At 43.1% G+C, this 23763-nt stretch overlaps 1 protein-coding gene across 1 annotated transcript; it reads left to right on the forward strand.

Moving 5' to 3' along the window:
- Nucleotides 1–3987: 3987 nt before the first annotated feature.
- Nucleotides 3988–23763, forward strand: GMPS (guanine monphosphate synthase; the record flags this gene model as incomplete). Its single annotated transcript, XM_009876520.1, has 15 exons — nt 3988–4169; nt 7291–7405; nt 8881–8978; nt 9995–10098; nt 11100–11293; nt 11575–11740; nt 13243–13394; nt 13522–13695; nt 15315–15420; nt 16440–16555; nt 17389–17514; nt 18422–18537; nt 20236–20366; nt 21455–21627; nt 23209–23763. Coding segments are annotated over 15 exons (2055 nt in total), but the record flags the coding sequence as incomplete, so codon positions are not given.

A 23763-nucleotide genomic window follows, 5' to 3' on the forward strand; every position in this document is an offset into this window, starting at 1 on the left:
CAAGGAGACGCGTGTCGGCATCGCTCTCGCCTGCCGGCGTGGCCAACGGCCTCGTGCGCCTTCACAGAGTTTAAGTTTTTTTTCTTGACAGTGCAACTTTTGAAGTGAAACCCCGTGAGTTGTCTCAAGCTGTGGTGGGATAAAACCCTTGTTCTAGACATGTTATCTAGTTTGCAGGAAAACGTGAGTTTGAGGTTTTGTTTTTCGAAGTGCTCCGCTGGTCCCTAGTTTTCTGATGTGCTTTTCCCCGACCATGGACACAGTCTCCTTTCCTGGCCGGGGCTGCTGTTGAGAGCTGCTGTTCTCCAGGGTTGGTCGTGCCCGGAGCCGGCGATGCCGCGTGAAGCTCGTCTCGCACCAGCCGCGCTCTCGCAGGAAGCGGGCAACGAGAGCTAACGAGAGTGGTTTCTGCGGGGGCCGGGTCCCAGCAGCCTTTGGAAACCCGCATGCAAGTTATGTAAATTACGGTTTGTCTGAAATAACAGGTTGGGGGCTCTCGTATCCATCCCCAGGGATTGCCTGAGTTCGAAGGAGCTACTTCCCTGCTATACTTTGAGAGAATATGAGTAAGCGTTCGTATTCCTGCTTTATTTTAATACCACAGGGAAACAATTAAACTCTTGTAAAACCTGTGCTGGCTTGAAAGTGCCAGATCAAGGCTCCTGGTTTAGGCTTGTCCTAGGTTATTAGTGAAAGCTGAGGGCTGGGGTAGAGGGGCTGCTGCTGCCGACCGGGCTCTGCCAGCTGCTTCTTGGTGCTCTGAAAAATGACTGCTCTGTATGTTAATGCGTTTTATAAATTGCACTAATGAAAATCCCGCGAGTGTGTGGGTGTGTGAAATGCTGAAAGAAAATTCCCTGATTCTGCAGAAGTGGGCTAAGGAACCTGCAAACTTAGTTTAAAGCGGTAGGTAGGTACACCGAGGAATAGGATCTGTGATGTCCTTAGCTGGTAAAGCAAGCCTGAGGGCAGGTCCCCTACCACAGCTTGTTAGAGAACTCATAATTTATTTTTCTTTTTGGACACAAAAAACCCCCGGCAGTGATGGAAGCTTTTTTTTTTTTCCCCCTCTTTTTTGATTCTTGTGTTACCAAGTGGCAGAGCTGAAATGAGGGGTTGAGGCTGACCCTTGGGTCCCAGGGCTGGGGTCCGTGAAACAGCGGGCGAGCAGCAGTCTGGCGATAAAGAGGTTACACCACCAAAATGCTTTTATCTTTTTCATCAGTGGTAGAGAATGGTAGGAATACTTCACCTATAACTTCGAGGTGACTTTTGATTTAAATTAGCTGAATGTAGACTTTTCCCCCCGTTTTTCTCTTGATGTGCACGAGTTCCATTCTGTTTTTAGTCCTGCTCTCGGGACATCGGAGCAGTGCCTCTGCCTGAACCGCCTCAGAGGGCTGTCAAACCAGGAGTTTTAAAAACAGAGGGTTCTCCACATTTTTGTGAAAATAGGCTAAGAGAACACAAGGAACTCTAGTTATGCCCCTTCTGAGGGGAGAAAGCCTTTCTTAGGAACTGGAGAATCCCCCCCCCTCCATCTCTCCCCGGGCGTGCGTATGCTATACCAACGCGTGAGCTGAGCTGCCGTGTTGGCTGCGCTTTGGCAGCATCTGTTGCTTTTTTGATTTTTATTAAATGAAGTTTCCCCTCTTTAAATTTGGGTTCAATACCTCTGGCCTTGGAACTCTGCCTTTCAATAAATAAAGCCAGATCCTCTACTGACTGACTTACTGCCTTTCTCTTTCCTCTTCTTCCCCCTGTGATTTACGGTAGCGTTTCGACTGAAGCGAAGTTCAGAATCTCCCCTGACACAGTCCGTGGGGGGGGTTGCCTGCGATAACTCCTGGGATGGGACGCACCGGGAGGTTGCCTGCGGGAAAGGAGGGCAGTGGGCAGTGCCCTGTGTCATGCTGGTGGGAAGTTATTTCAGCCTGAAGTTTACTCCAAGCCCACGTCTAAGGGAGCAGCGAGTTACTGGGCTGCCAATTGAACGACTGTTCATTTTTATTGTTCTCTGTTGTGATTCTGCCATTCTTGCTCATCTTGCATGTTCCCCGTAAGGTGATCTGTGTTGGTGGAGGGATGCGGTGCTTTTACGGGATTTCAGCCCAAATGCCCTTGGCATCACCTGAGGGAAAACCTTCTGAGCTACGATGGGGCTTTTGAGAGGGTATTAACAGACTCCCAGCAAAACTCAGGGCGGCGAGTGATTGCTTGAAGCCGTAAACAGCCGCTGTTCAGGACCGTGTAAATGATTAAGAAGTAATTCTGATGCCGTTAGCTGTGAGAGAGCTCCTGTGATCATTGTGCAAAATGACCGCAGAGGCTTGTCCGGTTCGTTCTCCTGGTGAGCTCTGGGCCTTCGTGGGACAAGCTGCAGCGCTCGCTCTGAAACAGTGAAAGACACTTCATAAGTAGCAGCCCCGCAAGGAATAGTGTTTGCCACAAGAAGGGATCAGGAAAGAATAAGGATGTTGGTCTTTCTCGCAAGAACTCTGCTAGTTCAGAAATTGCTAGGTGGAAGTGCCCAGAATCACTCTAAAAGTGAAGCTGAAGCAAAGAAATTAAGTGACTGACTCTAACCTGGATTTAGGCTTTTGAGGGATTTAGCACTATTTTTTTTATGCTTATGTCCTTTAATTTAGATAAAACCTTTTCCAGCTAATGTCAATGTTGGAAGTTTCCAGCGTGCTTGCCTTCCTTGACTAGTTTGAAGATAGTTATTTGAGGTGTCTCTCGGCTGAGGGGGAAAACCCCTCGAAGGCAGCCTTTGCTGTGTATTTGTTGGGGAGAATGCGTCCCAGCAGGATGATGCTCTCCTCCTGTGGTTGATTTTCTGACACACGCGGGAACACCGTGGCGTGCTGCAGACTGCCCCCGCGTCCCTCGGAGCCGGTAGTGGGAACCTCCTGGGCCGAAGGATGTGTTGTTCCCTGGTACAAACGTGCTGAACAACTCCAACGTGCAATAATTAAAACTTGTAACAGGTCGTAAGCTTCAAGATGTGCTTTGAAGCAGCGTTTACCAAAGTAAAACTGTTCCCAGTTTTTTCTCCGTCAAACTACGTTGGCAAGGAAATGGTGTAAGCTGTAAGTTAAGGGAAAAACACCCCCAAAGTAATCTGCTTTTTTGGGGGGTTTTTTAAGCAGCGGATTTTTTTCTGCGTGAACCTCATGGTGTCTCACTGTGTGGTTTTGGTTACATTTTTCCCTGAAGGTCCTTCAATAAGAACACTTGGATGGAATAGCTGCTTTTTTTTCCACAATTTCTTTTTAAAAAAAGGAGAAACTTCTCATGTTTTCTAGCCCTCTCTCAGTTTTAGCTGAAGTTGGCCAAACAATTCAAATGTGGCAGGGTGAAAGAGAACCATTGCTTTGTTCTGATGTGCAGTCTGCTCGAATGCTGCATTCAAAAGTTGGGGTTGGTTTTTTGTTTTGAAAAGTCATTTAGCAGATACATTTGTTCTCAATTTCTCCTTTTGCTTCTCTCCAGGAGGTAATGTCAAGTGAAAGTTCAGCGTATGAGGCAGTGCAATGGGGGAAAAACATTTTTCTTCCGACTTTAGCCCATCCTGTTTTGCTTGAGAAAAGGGCACATGCTCTTAATTATCGTAGGGTGTGCTGGTTTTTATATGGAACTGTAAAATGAAAAAAGCTGGAGTGGTGAACGGGGCATGTGATTTCTTATTTCTGGAAAGCTCTGCCTTCACTCACTTCCTAGCTTTTATTTTTTCCCCGCCGATATGTACCATGTTTGGGGATTGGGGAATGTCACGTTTGTGGGCGGGATGCGCTGTGTTAGCACCTCGTCCCTTTACCTTCCATGTGCATCTCCTGGTCCATATAAACTTGGGGATTTTTTCGGTTGGCAGTCTCTCTGCTAGTCTTTATTGGTTTAGTCATACATGCACATATAGGCAAGCTTTCCAGATGTTAGCTATTTCAGAGGTCTGGCTTAAAGCGCTGACGTGAGCCATGTTTGCAGCCGGAGAACGCCGGAGGAGAGCTCAAGGATGGGCAGCACCACTATGAGGGAGCCGTCGTCATCCTCGATGCCGGAGCGCAGTACGGGAAGGTCATAGACCGTCGGGTCCGCGAGCTCTTCGTCCAGTCCGAGATCTTCCCTCTGGAAACGCCGGCCTTCGCCATCCGAGAACAAGGCTTTCGGTAGGTCCATCCCCGCGGCGCCTCCGCCTGCGCGTTCTGCTCCTTCTCTTCTTTGGGGCTGAGGGTGCTCTCGTTGTAATCGTGTTAATGACCGCAGCTTTAACTTATCCACAGAAACACCTGAGCTTGTGCAGCAGTCTGCCTTTTGTATATTCGCCTCTTAATTCCTTGATGTAGTTTTAGTCTCTTGCGCTTGTGTCATTTAAGAGGTTGCACTGCAAAAATTTGGGTGATCTTGCTGTTTTAGCTGTTAAACTAAGGTAGCTGTTCACCAGGAAAACAAGTCTTGCAAGTTTCTAAAAATTATTTTCTTAGTTAAATCTAAAAAAAGAAACAACAAAACAAACCACCAGACTTGGATACTGAAGATATTGTGGCAAATCATGCCAAACTGTTTCTGGGAAGCAACTAAAAAAACCACCTGAAACTACCACTGTCTGTTTGCAGCAAGAAAAGGCCTCACAGTTACATGGTACTCTTTACATTTCATTTTCTTGTTTTATTAGGCTTACCAGTGTAATAAATAAATGCCCTGAAGGCTACAAGTCATCAAAGCCCTTCCTTGTCAGTTTGGTACAAATCCGGACATATGGTGCACGTGTGCTCCTGCGTTGTGCCTGACAACAGATAAGACAGCGCTTTGCTGCATAATTGCTTTTTTCTAATCAATGATAATTAGTGAACCAGTAAACAAGTGTATTTTAGTAAGTCAAATCGGGACTTACTGATCTCTTCTGAAAACACAGAGAACGGAAAACCCCGGAACTGCTGGATCTGTTAGGTAGCTCTTGTTGTGTGAAGAATTTCCCTGTCCAAAGTGTTCTGAAAAATACCTTGTCTTGTTAGATCTTGTTTATGATTCTCCAACAATCAAGTCCTTTTAAAGATGGACATAGCTAATTACCAACTTAAAAAGAATCCCTGCATCTCCTGTGTGTTGGATTCAAGGTGTGGGTCGTAGTACTAATGATGTTTTGCCTCGGACTTGTGCTGTGTTGATGCTGGGGTGTTGTGGGAAGACCTTTTCCACTGTTCTTTTCACAGCTGAAGGTTCTTCAAAGTCTTGTACGAGATCAGACCTGTTGGACTTGTCATTCCAAATAACTGCTCCCTAAAATGTGGCAAAACCTCTTCATTCGGAAGGTCGCTTCTCAAGGTTAGGATACTGGGTGCAGGTTATTGGTTACCCAGCTTGGTCAACAAGCTTCGTGTCCACAGCCCCAGTCAAACATTTGCATCCAGAAAAGCTCAACAGATGCTGATGCCAAACGCTGGGTGCCTTTATTCAGCGACTGCTGTAAAAATGAGTTTGTGGTTTTACTGCGAGGTTTTGAGATATATATATCCCATGTGCAGTGAGAATAATCGGGTGTCTGTGCTGCAGCTCATGAGACAGGCAGCAAGACTGAACATTTTGCTAAACTGTGTAAAGAAGGCAGCTCCTCAATTTTTATGATTTCACAACAATCTCTAGTGATGTGTTTCATCAAAATGTGACATGGACATTGGTGGTTCCACAAGGTCCTGGTCGTGGGCTGAGGAGGTGCCGCAGTTGGAGGCTCTGCTGGTGTTAGTCTCAGCTTTGGCACTGGTGTGAGTCCTCAGGTTGGGAGTATTGATGCAAGCTTTTTACTCCTGTTATTTTGAGATTCCTCTCTCATCCTCAGCTCTTTTATTTTTTTATTATTTTTTACTTTACTACTTGGGGCACATTGGATAACCTTTCTGTGCTCTGTGGGATTTTGGTTGGTATGGAAAAAAAGCAGATTTTGGAGACTCTACTATTTGAGTAGGACAGTGTGTAACTATTTTTGACTTCTCCAAAGAATGTTCAGCTCTTAGGTGTGGCTGTGTTTCCTTCAGTTAATATCAAGCAGTGTTCTTTACGTATGGCACTTGAGCAAATGCTTCTGTACGTGGAATTATTAGAAGCAGGAATACCAGCAGGCGTTAGGAGTTTTCAGGCTCCTCCTGACAGCGCCTGAGTTTAGGAAATTCACCCGACAGGAACAGAAGTGCCTGTACCTGTACAGGGTTTGGTGTCAGCTGTGTGCTTGTTCCAAAGCTCACTTTTGGATCCCGACATACAAAGGAATAAATGCTGCCTGCTCTGGCTCCAGCCCTGGAACTGGGAGCGGAGGTGGGCCGTGGGGAGCGGGTACCCCCATCCCTGCGGCTGAGACTTGGCGTTGGTGTGTGGCCTCGTTCCTGCGTGATGACTCCTGCCAGTGGTGCGGATGTTCAGAGCACAATGCCCGTCTCTGCTGCTTAAAAGCAGAAAAATTCTGTTTTGTCAGTACTTACATGACAAACGGTTTAAATCATGCTAGCGGAAAGCTTTATTAGACACATTTAATCTTGCATACGCAACTTTTCCCTCGTCCCGTTTTGCATTTCTTGCTCTGAATAACAAATTTGATGTTCTCTGTGAAATAAACAGTGCAGGAGTCCAAGGTCTGGTACAGCCGTGCTCCATCCTGGGCCGAGGCCAGGAAGCATTGCCCAACTGCTGCTGCACTTCCCCATCCTGCAAATCACCGTGGTGTGCACGACCGTTCTCTTCCCCTCTGAGAAGATTTAATTGTCTGTTACAGCGTGAAGTATTAACTTCAAACCATAAATGCTTGCACGTCGCAGACTTTTAATTCACAACCTGTTGCTAATGCCATCTTGCTCGTAACGGGGGTGAATTAAGGGGAGTTTTCTCAGCAGCTCAAGAAATTTGTGAGTCCGTTTTTTTGAGTGTGACTCCCTTCCAGATGGCACAGGCATCACAAAATATATATGTTTTAATGCTTATCCTCTGCATCTGATCCTAGCCGTGTTGTCTGTCTCAGAGTTGACACTTGGCTGTGAGGAATTTGAAATTCAGTCACTTTTTAAGACTTTATATTTGACTTTGTTTAAACTGATGAAGTACCTTCCTGGTAAGCTGCTGGTTTTGACAGCTGTAGCATAAGAACGCTAAGCTATATGTTAGTGTATCCGTGTTAAAATTTATATTAGTATATAGAGAGTACTGAGAGCATCAGGAAGCAATGGCAGCATTTACAGCAAAGAAAGAGATTTTTGAAGTAGAGAATGTGTTTGACTTAAAGCTTTCTCTCTGTTTTGTCTGCAGAGCTATCATTATATCTGGAGGACCAAACTCTGTGTATGCTGAAGATGCACCATGGTTCGACCCAGCGATATTTACAATAGGAAAGCCAGTTCTTGGAATCTGCTATGGCATGCAGGTGCTGTTGAGAGATATGTCTGTCTACAGCTGTCTTCTAGGCCTTATTTCTGGTGCTAACTGAAGACAAACTAGTGAAGGACCTGTTTCTCAAATATACGCAGATGCCACGTGTGCAAAAGATACATTTAAAGTCCCAATTGGTGAACTGAGCGTACTGCGTATCCTTCTCTTGGGTCTGCCGTATCAATAGCATAAATGATTTGTCTTTGCTAAGTTCTTTTGAGTTGAGTTTTTGTGGATTTTTTTTGTTTTGTTGCAGTAAACATAACCTGGCAGTGATTGGCTAATTCTGTCTGGTTGATATTGCAAAATGTGCCCCTCATGGAAACAAGTAAAAGAGGGGTTTTTTCCCTTTGTTTTTTGAGCTTGGAATGTTTCTAGTATAATTCTTAAGAGTGCTTGAACCCTACCCTCCCATTCCAAAAACACTCATCTGCCTTAGAGCTGCGTGGTGACCCTGCCGGCATCTAGGAGATCCGAGCTGAATGAAGAAACAGACTTCCCAGGAGACAAGAGATGGATTAGATGTGTCACTTCTTGTGCATCTTGGTTTTTTTGTAGGGTTAGTGATTAACTAGGCCTTTAGAGGAGCTGAATAGTGGCTGGAAAAACTCCTTTAGAAAGGCTGGTAATTACAGAAACAATGCTGGCACTCCCTGCTCTAAAGGGAAACGGGTGTTGTATTAAAATGTGCCTTCAAATGCCAAGCAGATTGAAAACCTCGTTAGCTAGCCTCAAGCTGGGGAGTTCCTTAAGGCTGACTTTACGGAAATGAATCAAGTGTGTGTATTAACACACTGCTAGTTAATTATAAAAGATTGAAGTCGGTCAAGTGTAGTAAGTACAGTGTCAAAGTAGGTCTAAAATGAAGCCTTAAATCTCTGAAAATTAAAGTAATTGGAAGGTGAAACTCTTAAAAAAATTATTTAAGTTCCCAGTTACGTTTGCAAGGAGAAGCATCTTTGAGACTTTGGAAATCTAAAATGCAGATAACTCCAAATGACAAGGTGAGATTTTTGGAAAGAAAAAACTTGGCTGAGAATTGTACTACTACTCTGATATAGCAAGAATAGACTTGAGTTTTTTGACTCGTTCTCCAGACCTGAGGAGCCAGATTTTGAGAAGTTTAAGCTTTAACTAATGAATGGATAAGTTTAAGCCTTTAACTAATGAATGGATAATCAGATTATTTTTTTTTTGTTCAGCATCTTAACTGTTTTTACGATAATTGGCCTCAGATACTCAGCTGACTTGCAGAGCAGCCCTGTGTAAGTGCAGGTCGATGTACGCTGTTGAGTATCGATTTTGCAAATCTCTACCAATTGTCTACGTGTTGTATACTGAGTATTATCATAAAATACGAAGTCCATGTGTATTTGGAGGTCTCGAGCTGTTGTCAGCACGGGCAGGCTGAGGTACGAAGTGGTCCTGGAACGTGCGGTGCGTTCTCATGTAGAGTTTTTGTGTTGACAGATGATGAATAAGGTGTTTGGAGGCACGGTGCACAAGAAGAGTGTTAGAGAAGATGGAGTGTTCAGCATTACTCTGGATAACACGTGTTCGCTGTTCAGGTACGTAGACGTTTGAGGTTATCAAAACAATATTGGAAGTTGGTGACTGGGTGAGGGAAGCTTATTTTAAAGAACATAGTGAAATCGCATGCATCCTTCCTGGTAATTTCTAGTAAAACCTTGCCAGCTGTGCTCACGAGGGAGTAAGTTACTCATGTGAACAAACACTTAGGCATAACTTCTCAGTTAACTCAAGAAGTGCAGAGGTATTTGGAATATTCTGTAAACCCCGTATTTCGAAGTAGAACATCTTCACTGAGACACTATGAAGTGTACCACAGCATGACAGCCTGTGTGTTAAGCTCTCGTCGTCTTGTGCTATGCAGTGCATTACTCTTGTATTGGTTGGCACCCATCCAGTTTTTGAAAGGTAATAGAAAGTCTGAAACCATTGATTTTCTGCCTTCCTTTAAAATTGCTTTGTGATGTTTTATAAAACCAGAGTTAGATTTCTTGGTAGCTTGTCAATGCCTCTCAAGTTCCATGTCACAATTCTAACAGTTTACTTGTACCCGACATTGCAGTTGTATTAGCTTTCCCTTGCAGGGCTGCTGCAGAACTTTATACCCTGCCCAAAGTTTGAGGTGCCCAGCTTGTCCTCAAAGTTTTGAGTGAGAAAACTTCGTTTTGTTGAGATAAAAAGCAGGGCTCAACGTATCCAGGTTGACTCTAGATGGCTCGGGGATACTTCACCATTGGTGTATTTATAAGCAAAACCAGCCTTCTCAATTAAGATAGATTTCCTCTTGCCTGAGGATGTGTTGGACAAGAACATCTGCAGCTCCCGGCAGAGGCATCTCGGAGTTGGAGGTGACTGTTGCTGGGAAGGAAAGCCTGCATGTATTTCACATGGGCCTGGCCCATCCAGGTGGGCTTTTAGTTACTGGGCTCCCTAAGGGCTTCTCTTGGAAATGCAGGTAGTTAGGTCTTGGGGTTTGGGGTTTTTTTTTGTTTGTTTTGTTTGTGGGTTGTTTTTTTATCCCCCCAATTGATTCTAGTTTTTAATCTTTGTTTAGGGGCCTTCAGAAGGAAGAGCTTGTGCTCCTCACTCATGGAGATAGCGTGGATAAAGTCGCTGATGGATTCAAAGTGGTTGCACAGTCTGGGAACATTATAGCAGGTGTTTATTTTATACTGGAATTGTCCTTTGATAGTGTCCATTAAAGGAAAGAATGCGGCAGACAGTAGTTAGAACCTAAAGGGAACAGACTGTCTCTGTTATTTGATTGCAAAATAAGCGAATTGTTTTTAACCATTCCTTGTATGTGTTTTCTTGCATGCGTGCTGTCCTGATAATAAAGAAAGAAATAGGCATAAAAATGAATGGTCCTGGTTTTAAATTGGTGGTTTAAGGAAAATTTAACTTCATTTTTATGGTTTATATTATTTTAAAGTACGCATGTGTTGTTTCTCGTCAAAGTAAAATGCTGTGTGCCCTTAAGGCAGGGAGAGGAAGACATGTGTCGTAGCGTGTGGTGTAAGCAGTGTTTGGGTTTTGCTTTTTAATAGTGCAAGTCAAGCACTGTTTAATTATTAAAGGTTGATTAACTTGTAATTGTATTTATTATTATTGCATGAATGTTCAACTGAGCAAAACCAATGTTGGCATTGAAAGCAGGGTTTCAAGTGTTACGCAAAGCTCGTCGCAGAAAAATGTAGGACCTTAGAATCTGGTTTTTGAAAGCCACTTGAATTTTTGAATCTCTGACAGCCTCTTTGAGTCTCCTTCCTAAGAGATGGGAGACCTGGAGAGGTCTTAAGTTTGCTGAGCCGCTTAGTAGGATTTCAAAATACTCGCCTGGTTTAATTTGAATCTTTATTTTAGAGGGGAAGGGGGGGAAAGCTTTAGACACTGCTCCTAAATCAGGTAACTAATTTGAGAAAAGCTGACCATTTAAAAGATTTAAAGCTGGTTGGTTACTGAAAGATTTCTTTCCAAACTCCTGTTAAGATTAGATGATGGACTATTCAGTATATTCCGGCTTGTTGCCGAAGCGATCTAGAACAAAATATGGCAGAATAAGACACTCAAGAACTGTGTGCTTGGCTTTCTCAGGCATGTATTTCACTTCCTTTTTTTTTTTTTTTTTTGGTAATGCTCCTTCTTTTGTGCCAATGAAGGCATAGCAAATGAATCTAAAAAACTGTATGGAGCACAGTTCCACCCTGAAGTTAGCCTCACAGTGAACGGCAAAATGATCCTGAAGAATTTTCTCTATGATATCGCGGGATGCAGCGGTACCTTCACAGTGGAAAACAGAGAACTTCAGTGCATTCAGGATATCAAAGAGAAAGTGGGCTCATCGAAAGTCTTGGTGAGTTGAAGCGGAAAGATTATTTGCAAAAGTCTGACAGAAACCCTCACATATGGTTACGCAAGTTAATTGGAGAAATGCAGAATTGTCATTAACAAATGGAAGTTTGCACAATTGGGTCAATATGTTGTTTGACTTCTTGTTTTCTTCCCAAATGATTGACTAGAAGTCAGTGGTCTGTTCCAGTCCTCATAGTTGCATCTAAATTATTTATTAACACTTTCCTTGTAGATAGCTGACCAAATTTGGTGGTTTTATTTTTTTTTTCCCCTCATCTTTAGGTTTTACTCAGTGGTGGTGTGGACTCAACAGTGTGTACTGCTCTCCTGAACCGAGCGTTAAACCGAGATCAGGTCATAGCTGTGCACATAGACAATGGCTTTATGCGCAAAAGAGAGAGTCAGTCTGTGGAGGAGGCACTCAAAAAACTTGGGATTCAAGTCAAAGGTACCATCATTTTGTTAAGTATGCCTGACGTTCCAGCCCAACACATTCTGTGATTCTGTATCGCTAATGATGTGGCCGAGTTCCTAAAACGTACGTTTAGTGTTTTGTTTCACTGATTTGAGTTGATCTTCGCTATTCTCAGACTTTCCGTACCAAAGCGTGGTTGCCAATTTGGAACCACCCAGGCCTGTTCGCAGCATTTCAGAGTTAATATTTTAAGCTGTAACGGTTTGGCTGGAGCAGGCAGTGAACTGACCCTCTCTTCAGTCGGTGCCATGTGGTATCTGCTGTTGGGGCAGAGCAGGGCAGTGGGTGCGTGCCTCTGTCGCTGCTGCTCAGTCACTTTTCTGCTGATGGATGAGTAATCTTTTCAGCAGAACTCATTTGACTGCAGTTTTCTTCAGCAGCCTGGTTAACAGTCCTCCGCCGGGGCTTTATTTCTTGTCCCAGATCTCTTTCTTTTTGAACTGTGAGTTCATTTTGGTGAGTGAATGCTATTACAGGCAAAATCCCCTTTTCAGGGTGCTTGTTTGGTTTGTTTGGTTTTTGGTTTTTTTTCTTCCCTCTCTCCTGACTTCTAAATAGATGTGTTTTAGTGCGTTTTGTGGTTTGTATTTTTTTGATTTTGTCTTGATTTGGTTTTTTTTGGAGTAGCTCGTTGAGAAGCCATACATTATGAGACAGCGGAAGGTACCTTGTCATTCCTGATGGCAAGGCTAGGATTTTTTTGGTACCTGAAATATGAGGAGGTCAGAGAAGACGTGTTCTGTATGTTTGAGCTGTGCAAACAACGAGAGCTGCTTTATACTGCCCGGATGATATATTTCATGAGTCACAGCTGCCTCTTCCTGGAGCTCTGGGGCTGTGCAGAAGTGGTGTCGTCAGATGATTCTACACACTTTTTTTTTTTTAATTCTACATTTTTGGGTTTGTTTTTTTTAAAAAAAAAGCAGAAAACCTCTCTTATTCTTGCACTCCATAAACTAATAAGCCCGGGCTCTGGCAGGCTGCCAGAGTAACAAATTGAGGGAATCCCTTTGCTGCAAACGCTCCTTCTGTAGGTCGTGGAGTTCAGCGCTGGTAAAAGATGCCAAAGAGCCTCCTAGCTGATCTCTGCTTTGAGAGCCTCTCTGAATTAAAAAGCATAACGTACCATGAGTAAAGAGCGCATCATCTAATTTTGGTTGCCGAAAGGCTTTGGGGAAATACTGTCCTGTAGACTATTTAAACACAACAAGTAAATTACAAGCAAGAGCTGAACTTTCACATGGTCGTGTAGCTTCATAATATGAAAAAAATTACCTTCTAGCATGGGTTAATGAGAGAAATAACATGCTTTGGTTACAGTTAATTCTTGAGGTATTGAACAGCCCTGCTTAATAGTCAAAGGACTAGAATGATTTTTATTTTCTTAAAGCAGTAGAGTGAAACATTTTATTTTTGTAATGTTGCATAAAATTCATTACTGGCCTTGCCAAAAAAAATCCTCTAATTTTGTGCAGTGGTGAACGCGGCTCATTCATTTTATAATGGCACAACAACTCTCCCCATCTCGGATGAGGACAGAACTCCACGTAAAAGAATTAGCAAGACCTTAAATATGACTACAAGTCCTGAAGAAAAAAGAAAAATCATTGGTGACACCTTTGTGAAGGTAATGTTTGGAATTATTTATTGTTAGGGGTTTTGTGCTTGTGTGTTGGGCAATCCATTATGTTCCTTGAGGTTTTGACAACCAGAAAGTAGATTGGAACACTTTTTTCTTTCTCTCCGTCTTACAGATTGCCAATGAAGTTATTGGAGAAATGAATCTGAAACCTGAAGAGGTTTTTCTTGCTCAGGGTACCCTCAGACCTGATCTCATTGAAAGTGCTTCTCTTGTTGCAAGTGGCAAAGCTGAAGTCATCAAAACTCATCATAATGACACAGAGCTGATTCGAAAGTTAAGAGAAGAGGTAAATGAAAAGGAGGATACTGGTGTATCCCTCGGCTTCTCGCAGATGTGAAACTGGGTATCAAAAATGAACAATTTCTGTTTTGTTTTTTTTTTTCCTGGTGTGACTGTCCCATGTCCCATCATATTCTCATGAGGCCCTTTAGATTCTGTTGTACTATTGGATTGTACTATTCTGCTGGATTTTTATTCACTTCTCTAGTTGCTCTATTCCTAAAGGAGTTGGAATTGTTTGAGTAATTGTCCAGCGTTGGATACTGAGGAAGATGTCAACAGCTTGAATATGGATTCTTTTGGTGTGAACAATGGTGTTCTCAACAGCAAGCTGAAAGCTGCTTCCTCACTCTTGTTAATGCTCAGAAGAAACCTGCATCCCAGTAAGGAAGCAGAGCAACACCAAACACCTTTAGCAGGGGAGCAGTTGAAGCCTTCTCAGACAACTTTATTCTGTTTCAACTGGAATTTGTGATTTAATGGATCACTTATTCTTTCTGTTGTATCTTGTTCTGAATGCTAGTCAATGGGTAACCTTTAGGTACTGATAGTCCAGAGCTGACACGTTATGGATTCGGGCAAGAGCGGTGACAGTGCCTTAGTGAAAAGATAATCAGCTCCTGTGGAGCGAGAGGGCCAAAATTCTCCTTCTCTTGAACCTCTAGTAACATTCCACACTGCAACCATAGTGTTGTCCCTTCTCTCTCGAGAGAGAGCATGAGAGTAATACGTTTCGATGGGTTGTAATCTAGGGATAGATCCCTCAGGTGACTACGGGAATGATGAGTTTCTTTCTGTTCTTCTACGGCTCCTGCATCACGTTACTGGTAACCTGATCAGCCATCTGCCAGTGGCACACAGTCTGTTTGCCAGTTGTCAGTTTAAGAACCCACAGATCTTTCTAAAATGGCCCAGCGTGGACGTGTGTGGGTGATGACCAGGCAGCTGGAAATGGTAGGAGCATGGGAGGTTGGACTCTCTGAAGATAAGCAGCCTGAGTGCTGTCCCTTTGCTTGCACTCCCAACTGATCTGTTGAGTTCGAAGTCCAGAAGAGCTTTCTAAATGCCTTTCTGCTGCAGAGCTCTTAACTATTAGCATCCAAAACAAATGGAGGAGACTGCCCTGTTCTGCCTTTTCCGGTGTTAGAGTGGCAAGTTTTCTGTGTTATAAAATAAAGAATCAACACGAGACATCACATAATAACCCTGTAGGAAGGTGCTCAGTTATTAGGAAGTGCCCAGCCATAGACGAGCAAGTAACTGTTACTGACCCACGCTTTTATTTTCAAGACTTTTAGGTTGATTTGAACATCTAGGGAAGAGAAGAAAGATCTGTATTTCTGAAGACAGTCGGAGCAGGCTTGACCTACAGCTCTATCTGCACTGACTGTGGTATTGATACTTCTGGCACGAACTTAAACTTCCTTTTCTTAGCCTCTGTCCTGCAACTGTTTTGACAAGGCTCACATTCGCTTGTACTTTTCCAGTGTTTATGCAAGTGTTGGCAGCTGGTGCTGTGAGAAGCAGGCCAATCCCACTGCCCTAACCTAAACATTTGAGGCTTTCTGTTTGAATACGTAAGCCAGAGTGTAAATTGCCTTTTTTTTTTTTTTTTCCTTTCTAAAGGGTAAAGTAATAGAACCGCTGAAAGACTTTCACAAAGATGAAGTGCGAGTGCTGGGGAGAGAGCTGGGTCTTCCTGAAGAGCTGGTTTCGAGGCATCCCTTCCCAGGTATGAGAGTTGATCTGGGCTGCTTAGTGAAGGGCTGTGGATCACATCAGTATTGTTGAGAATATACTTAACCTGTAGAATAAATTTATGTTAGAGCATAAAACTTAGCTCTAAACAGAAAAACACTGATAGATTTATTAGCTTTTACTGAAGGAGGATGGTTTTTTAGGAAAAGAATGTTCGAGAGCAGCTCTGTTATGTATAGTGATTAAGGGAAAAGTTTTACAACCAAATTTGCTTTTTGCTGTATTTGCTTTTTAGTTGTAAAAGCCAAAGCAGGAATTACCAGGGAAGTGCAGCTGAATGCTGCCTGGGCTGTCAGATCCATCTTACCTGAAATAACGGCCTGCACCTGCCTGCCTTCCGCAGGGGCATTTGCCATTTCGAAAACGACTGCATGGCAACTAACACATCTCCACCAGAAAGCATCCACGTATACCTTATGAAGCCCATGTCCCTTTGAAGGGGGTTCTGTTTTCCGGTCCATAGGTTTAAAATCATCCTGCAGGGTGTGTAGTAGTCCCTGGCAGAGCTTGCCCTGCTCCTGCACTAGCATCACACAAAACGCAAGAAGCTCTCTTCAGCCTTTTCCAGCAAATTGCATTTCTGTATTAAAAGGTCAGATAGCCATCAGGGGTGTCTTTAAAAATAGGGGGGGCTCGGCTGGATGTTCTGACCAGCTCTTCCATCCCAGTTGCCTAGCAAAGGGGAGGAGGAGGAGGTTCCTGAGCGCTTTGGCTTCTCATCCACAGTGTGTCACCACCGCTAACTGCTGCTTTACGCAACCAGACAGTGTAAGGTGTAGGTGAATAACATTGTTCTGGAATAAACTGCTTGTGGGTTTGGGGTTTTTATAATTTTGTTTGTGTTACAAGGTGTTGTGGCAACTGAAATATAAGTACATTGGCAAAACGGTCGATGCTCTATGACTGTCCTGCTGTTCCAGATGCTGTCACATTTTTAGCTGAAAGTCAGCTTGTGTTACTTAGTGTAATATTTTTTCCAACTTGGCGTTGCAGGTCCTGGGCTAGCCATCAGAGTGATATGTGCTGAAGAGCCGTACGTGTGCAAAGACTTTCCCGAAACAAACAACATTTTGAAAATAGTTGCGGATTTTTCTGCAAGTGTTAAGAAGGTAACAAAATTGCTGAGTTCTAGGATGCATAAAACCCGTATGACGTTCTAGTGGCCTGCAATGAGGTTTAAGTTGCTCAGAGTTTAAAAGTGCTTGTTTGTGCTCTTTGAGGAGCACAACTCACTTAAGGCTATTTGGTGTAGTACAGTAGAATTTTTCACACCATGACTGGTGCAAGTGTTAAAGCATTTCTGGAAAGTGGAAGTTTATATACCTTTCAAACAGTAAATAAATGCCCTAAAAATCACTGAGTGTCTAAATTTAAGTGCAGGAGAGGGAAATTAGTGCTTGCTAGAGGTCCTGAACACAAACCTGAAGTTTGAAATCGATGATAAATTTCTCGGTCTCTTAACTGGTGTGGCCTTCATGATCACACTGAGCTCACTTGAACTAAAGTGTGGGGCGTTGCAAAGTCATGAGCAGAGGCCTGCTGTAAACTCTGAGTTCATAAACACTGGAGGAGGAGTATTGCCTTGAAAACTTGTGGGATTGTAGCATAGTGTAGTGGGATGTTGCTTTGTGCTGTCTCTGGAATAAACAGCAAGAATGAAAAGTACAGCTGTGTGAAAGGGAGAAGGGAACGTAGGAAAAGAGCTTCCCCTGTGGCCTTGGAGAGCTTCAGCTTCAACTGTGTGTTGTCCGACCAAGTAAAACTGCTTTTGCTAAAATGTAGTCGTTAAATGAAAAGCGTTTTTTAAGTAATTCCAACAAGTAAACACAGACTAAATTGAAGTGAACAGCTACTTAAATATTAGTTTTATTTGCATCGTGTAAATTCTGTTTGAGAGCTTGGGGGCTTTGATTAAAATTTGTTTTTCTGCATCGTTGCACAGCCACATACTTTGCTGCAGAGGGTCAAAGCGTGCACGAGTGAAGAAGACCAGGAGAAGCTGATGCAGATTACAAGCCTACATTCACTGAATGCCTTCTTGTTACCAATCAAAACTGTGGGAGTGCAGGTGAGTGGATCTATTCAGGGTTGTTCTCAGAGCCGCTACCTCGCAGCGTGGCAGGCTGCAGTGAAGCGTAATAATTGCTGCTTTAAGATGGAAAATAAAAGGCTCGATTCGAGAACCTAAACTTGAAGTGACTGCGATACCGGTGTTGCTGTCATCTGTCGGTGCCGGCGTGGTGTGAAACTGCCGTGCGATCTGAGTAGGCGCTGGAGTGAGTGCCGGGTGTTGTGTGTGAGGGTGTCATTAGGATTGAATAACGCTGGTCACTTAGAGGCAGTTTCTTCGTGACATTCATCATCCTGAAGACCTCTGCTGCAAGCCTGTTGCTTTAAGGCTCAGGTGTACCAGACTGTGCAGGTTAAAAAAAATCCCCATTTCCTACATTTGAACGTGCCCGTTGCCCTTTCCTGTACTTTTTTGAGTTGTACTAGATCCTTGTCATTGAGAGGAGAGGAACCGGAGCAGCGCGGGCCAGTCAGGGTATGGGAACACTTGAACCTCTGCAGTGGCCTGGCGTTTCCTTTCCCTCCTTTGCTAATGCTGTGCACATTTTTGTGGGCTGTCCTTTGGTGACAGAAATGCAAACAAAATACAAATGCTGAGCTGGCTTTCTCACGGAATTGCATGCTGTAACCTGGAAGATTTCTTTACTGACTAGTCAGAGCGCTAAAGTACCTTTCTTTGCGCCATCACTGTTGAATTCCATCTCTCAATTTATTATCAGCTGCTTAATCTTGTGCGTCGCTTCAGTAAGTCTTCACAGTAAACTTTTGTTACTCTCTTAAATGGCAGTGCCAAACTTTGGCACGAAATAGAGTCCTGTAACCTACAAGATGAGCAGGAAAGTATTGTGAAGTATTTTGGCAGCAAAGTTCACATTCCGTTTATTTTTTTTTTTTTAACTGTATAGGGTGACTGTCGCTCGTATAGCTATGTTTGTGGGATCTCCAGCAAAGATGCTCCGCACTGGGAGTCTCTAATATTTCTTGCCAGGCTCATACCGCGCATGTGCCACAACATAAACAGGTAAGTATTTTGAATTATCTCTGTTTCTAATTATGTACTTAATATGTGGAAGTTTAGCATGCACGAGCATTTCTACTGTTTAATCTATGACAGAATTTTTGATATGTTGGACAGGTGTATTATACAGAGGTTACAAATACACAGTAAATCAAAACGTAGGTTTGTTTCTGAGATTACTAACTGGAAAAAGAAATTGGTAGCCTGTCTCCTAATTTTTTGCTAAGCACTTGGTTAGACAACATGCAGTGTAACTTAGTCAAAAGCTTTTCAGAAAGCCTGCTGCTGAGTTGGGCTGTCCCACAGTATCTTTTTCGCTTTGTGTCAGAAGAGGAATTCACTGGGGGCTGGCAGTTCTGCTGGCGTGTAGGAGAGCTCCAGAACTGGGCGGTTTAATCTTAATCGAGCTCTGTTGTGAATATGCATTTCCCAGCTACTTTGCTCCCTAACTTCTATAGCAGCTGAAGCTGCTTAAATATTAAATGAGTTCTGGAGAACACACACCCTCCTCGCCTTGCTGTGGGCTTTCTGATGAAACCACTTACAGTTGCTTATAGCAAAACTTAATTTTGTCACATAAGCAACACCTGCCTGGAAGAGTTGATATTCTTAAAGGTGACATCTTGAATTGCAACGTATTTCGTTAAACTAAAGAGCAGGAACAAAAGAAGGCAATAAAATCAGGATTGCATGTGCAGTTTCAAAGTATGTGCGGGGTTTCCAGCATCGCTGTCAGCTTTTAAGCTCTTTTGGATTTAAGCTCCTGAATATACAACATCCCTGGGAGTCCTGCTGGACCGGAGTGTGTTTTCAGAATCCTTCATGGCTGTGCACAGGGACAGTTTGAGGAGTGCACTGCAATAGTTGGGCTTCTGCCCAGCTGTGCAGACTTTATATTACAAACAAAAAACACCAAACTGAAAGCTTGCGTATTTTTCTGCTTTGGATTTTAGACAAGTGTTCTCGGTTTGTATCTACAAGCTCAAATAACTCGTGTGAATACATCGTAGTAAATCCTCGTACGAAGCCCCTCAGACAATATTATGCTCTGCCTTTTGTTCTGCAACGTGTAGAACACAGTGAGATGAGATTAGAGAGATAGAGCTGATGTGACTGGTTTGAATTCAGAAGATACTTTATTACAGATGTAGTTACGCAGATTTGTAAATGACAATGTTAGTGCCCTGCACTGAAACCATTATTCATGAATGTATTCATTAACAGTAAGGTTTACTATTTAATGGTATTTTGGGTGGTTTTCTATTAGGAGAAAAGATAGACGTTGTAAGCACTTAGTTGAGACTATCCTAAGAAAGCTACTTGATTTTACTGGTATCACAGTAAAATTGAAAAAGCATCCTTTGTGATACCCTTGAGTTAGGATTTCTTTTTTTATTTTTTTTCAAAGGGTTGTTCTCTTGCGTAGGTAATAGGGAGATTATTGCTAGTCTCTAGCAAACCGAAATAAATTATTATGTCTGACTTCCAAAGCTAGTGTGCCTATCATGTGTAGAGTATATGCATGAAGTTACATTAAGCTCTAGCGAGCAGGTGAGGAGCAAAATCAAAAATTATGCTTTTTTCCCTAATTTTATTTTCTCACTGCAACATCAACGAGGCAGCCCGTAGGCAATCTGTTTTATTCCACGCCTGCAGAATGTGTTGGTTTGATTTTTTTCACCTGTCCTCTTTGTTTTCCAGGGTTGTGTACGTGTTCGGTCCACCGGTCAAAGAACCTCCTACAGATGTCACCCCCACTTTCCTGACGACGGGAGTCCTCAGCACTTTACGTCAAGCTGACTTCGAGGCTCACAATATTCTCAGGGAGTCTGGTAGGTACCTCACCTTCTCGCCTGGAGGAGGCTCCGGTTTCTCTGCAAACCCACCTGGGTGTAGTCGTAGTGGTACCGAGAAACTTCTCGATTATGTCCCCAAAAGTGAAAAATTAATGGGATGACAGGCAAGAAGTTCTGGGGCTTAGTCATTTTTTATTTTTATTTACTTAATTACATTTGAAGACATGGTGTGCGTGGGAAGCAGCTTATCCCACTTGCCTGGGTTTTGTATAAACCAAGTTACGGAGGATATCTCTGTTTGAAAATACATCCTCCCTTTGTGAGGCTGTCTCGCAGCAATTTGGGAAAAAATAGCCTCAAAAGGCTGAGGATAAGGCTGCCAGTTGTGTTTGTAAAGCTGTAGATGTGTCTCGCTAACTTTTGATCACACTTAACTTCTTCGTGTGAATGAATTGCTCCCAGAAATAAGACTGGAGTTGTCATTTGGTGACAAAGGCCCCTTGTCACCGACACCTCCGGCCGGCGCTGGCAGAGGGTGAGAGCCTGCCTCCGTGTCAGACTGCCTCTGCCGGCTGCCACACACCTCAGTTACTTTTAGATCATTTAAACAGTGAAATTAGGGCGGTGGTGGATTTGCTTTCACAAGAAAAAATTTTTTAAAAAAAGAGAGATGATTGTCTGGAGTAACCTATCAACCAGCAGCAACAGGGATACTGAAGAGCTTTCTCTTAAATATATCAAAGACACCGAGATGCTTGTGAATGGCTCTTTACTGGGCTTGGGATGGGGAGAGAGAAAGCCCGATGCTTACCTTAGGTGGGAGGGAAAGCAGATCTTAAATTGCATATGCAGTGAATTATAGGGATAACGGAGATCGCGTGGGTTTGTTCTGCCTGCCTGCAAGTGCCGAATATCATTTCGAGTGGCAATTTGAGTCGTTTTAGGGTACGCAGCACCGAGTGTGATCCTCTGGGGTGGGGTTGCAACCATGACGAGGTCCCAGAAGATGTCAATATAGCCCCTAGTACGTAGTTGGAAGTACATGTGGGAAATTCTGTAAAAATTTCTGCCACGTTTGTGTCTTTAAACCGAATTAATGCCCTTTGTCCTACTGTTTTCTGAAGGTTATGCTGGAAAAATTAGCCAGATGCCAATAATACTGACACCGTTGCATTTTGATCGGGACCCGCTGCAGAAACAACCTTCCTGTCAAAGATCTGTGGTTATCCGAACTTTTATTACAAGTGATTTTATGACTGGTATTGCAGCAACTCCTGGTAACGAGGTTCCAGAAGAGGTAATACAAGTTTTCAAGTTTGATTTCAACGTGAGCTGATCTTGTAGATGACTCATGTTCACTTTCTTCCCTCTCCCTTGATTGCTTGTCTTGCCTTTGTTTTTATTGCACGTTTTTTGGTCTCTTTTGTGGTATTTTTTAGGAAGGGAGTATGGTGTTTAGGGGAAAAACCATAACAAAACAAGAAGGTGGCAGATGGGGCAAACTTAAAGGCTTTCCAGCAGAGTTAAGCCAAAATACCCTCAGTTAAAAAAGAAAGAATACCCCAACCATTCCTGGGATTTTGAAATTAATGTTTTGCGATGCTGATCAGGAAATGTTCTGACTTACGGAATTGCCCTCGTTGCCGCTTCTGATCTTACTGGAACCTGCCGTTTAACATCTCAGTGTGCTGGTTTCTATTTAGGTCACTGAAAGGATTTAGGAGTTCAGTTCAGGCGTCTTTTTCTGGGAAACTTTATCCATGTCCAGTTTCAAGTGCTTTCTATCTCTGGAAACGCTCTGTAGATGAAGAACAGAACTGACTTTTGTTTTTTTCGGCGTACTCTGAAAGCACGTAGACCTTGTCTAGTAACTGTCTGTAACTGAAGCCTTCTACTTTAAGGCAGTCTACCCATTAAAAAGAAACAGTTCAAGGTTAAGTTACCCTATTAACTGTTCCGTTGTATAAAATGAGGATTCATTTGACCTTGAAGTTGGTGTTTAAAAAAAACCAAACCCATACCACAAACAAAATGACCAAACAGCACAAAACCCACAAGCAAACAAAAAGCCCCACGTTCTTCAAAATACGAAGTTGTCACTTTAGGGCTAAGAAGTAATATAATAACAAAATAATAACAGTTGTGGGCAGTGCTTGTATTTATGGTGGAAGTTTTCTGTGCTTTTCCATGGAGAGCGGTGCATGGTGTGGTCTGTGCTGGCTCTGTGACGCAGCATGCCGTGGCGGTGGCCTTGTCAACTGTGGGGTTTTAAAGGAAGCTGAATTTCTAAGGATCAGCAAATTCCCATCCAGAATACTTTTGCTAATGTGAACTGATTGTTAATGCTGGAGAATAGCTCTCAGTGGAAGCCCTTTGGATTCTGTTTTCTGATTTTTCGTGGGGTTTTTTGTGTTTGTTTTTTTTTTAACCTTTTTTTTGAAAGGGGTTTTGTTCGGGCTGTTGCTTTGTGCTTGGTGGTTCAGCTGGAATCTGATGGTCTGAGCAAAATCTGAAAGTGTTTGCTAGCAATACGTAGCTGGGGATCTTCCTGCTCTATTTTCAAGAAATGGTTTGAAGGTGAAGAGCCGCTGCCTTGAGGGAAGCCTAACCACAGTTGTCACCCTGATTTGTTACCAGTGCCATAAATCAGCAAGTTCCAAATGTAACTGCAGATATCATGGAGCTAAAGGGTTTGTTTCGCTTGATTTTATTTCTTAATCGGTGTAACGCGCTGATGGCTATAGGCTCGCTCGCTCTTGTTTGTAACAGGATTAGTGTAAAAAAAGTCTTCCTTTTTTAAGCTTTTCTCAGACAGTTTTCATGAGGTCTCTTTTACAGGCTTTATTCTGATATTTTGGGTTTTTTTTCTCCACAATAGGTTGTGTTAAAAATGGTGGCGGAGATTAAGAAGATTCCTGGCATTTCTCGGGTGATGTATGACTTGACATCGAAGCCCCCAGGAACTACGGAGTGGGAGTAATTAACTTTTTTTCTATCCAAGTACTGTGTGCAGTCTAAATCATATCAGAAACCATTCCCAGTGTTGACATGCAGTACTGTGAAAGAGTGACTGGAGCTGCTACATCGCATCAGATTCCTCTCCAGGAGCATGAACCTGCAGTTAAGAGCTGTGCTGGGGACGATAACGAAGTGGGGCTGAGGATTTGTACGGGTAAATAGTCACGGCGGCACTGCCGGTGCGCAGACAGATTCCTGTTGCTTTTGGCTTTGTCTTACCGGTTCTTCCCCTTTTCACGTGTGTTATTGTTAAAACTGTCATTTCGATGTCTCTTTTGTTTTTGTACACTGTGTAAGAAGAGACAGTTTATTTACTTCTACCAAAAGCGACGTTACAGCTGGAAAATGTAAAACGAATTCTTTGTGACCAACTGCTTTTGAACGGATTTATTATAAATAAATATTTTGCCAAATG

Source organism: Apaloderma vittatum, unplaced genomic scaffold (genome assembly GCF_000703405.1).
Source record: "Apaloderma vittatum isolate BGI_N311 unplaced genomic scaffold, ASM70340v1 scaffold29819, whole genome shotgun sequence".
In the NCBI taxonomy this organism is placed as follows: Eukaryota; Metazoa; Chordata; class Aves; order Trogoniformes; family Trogonidae; genus Apaloderma; species Apaloderma vittatum.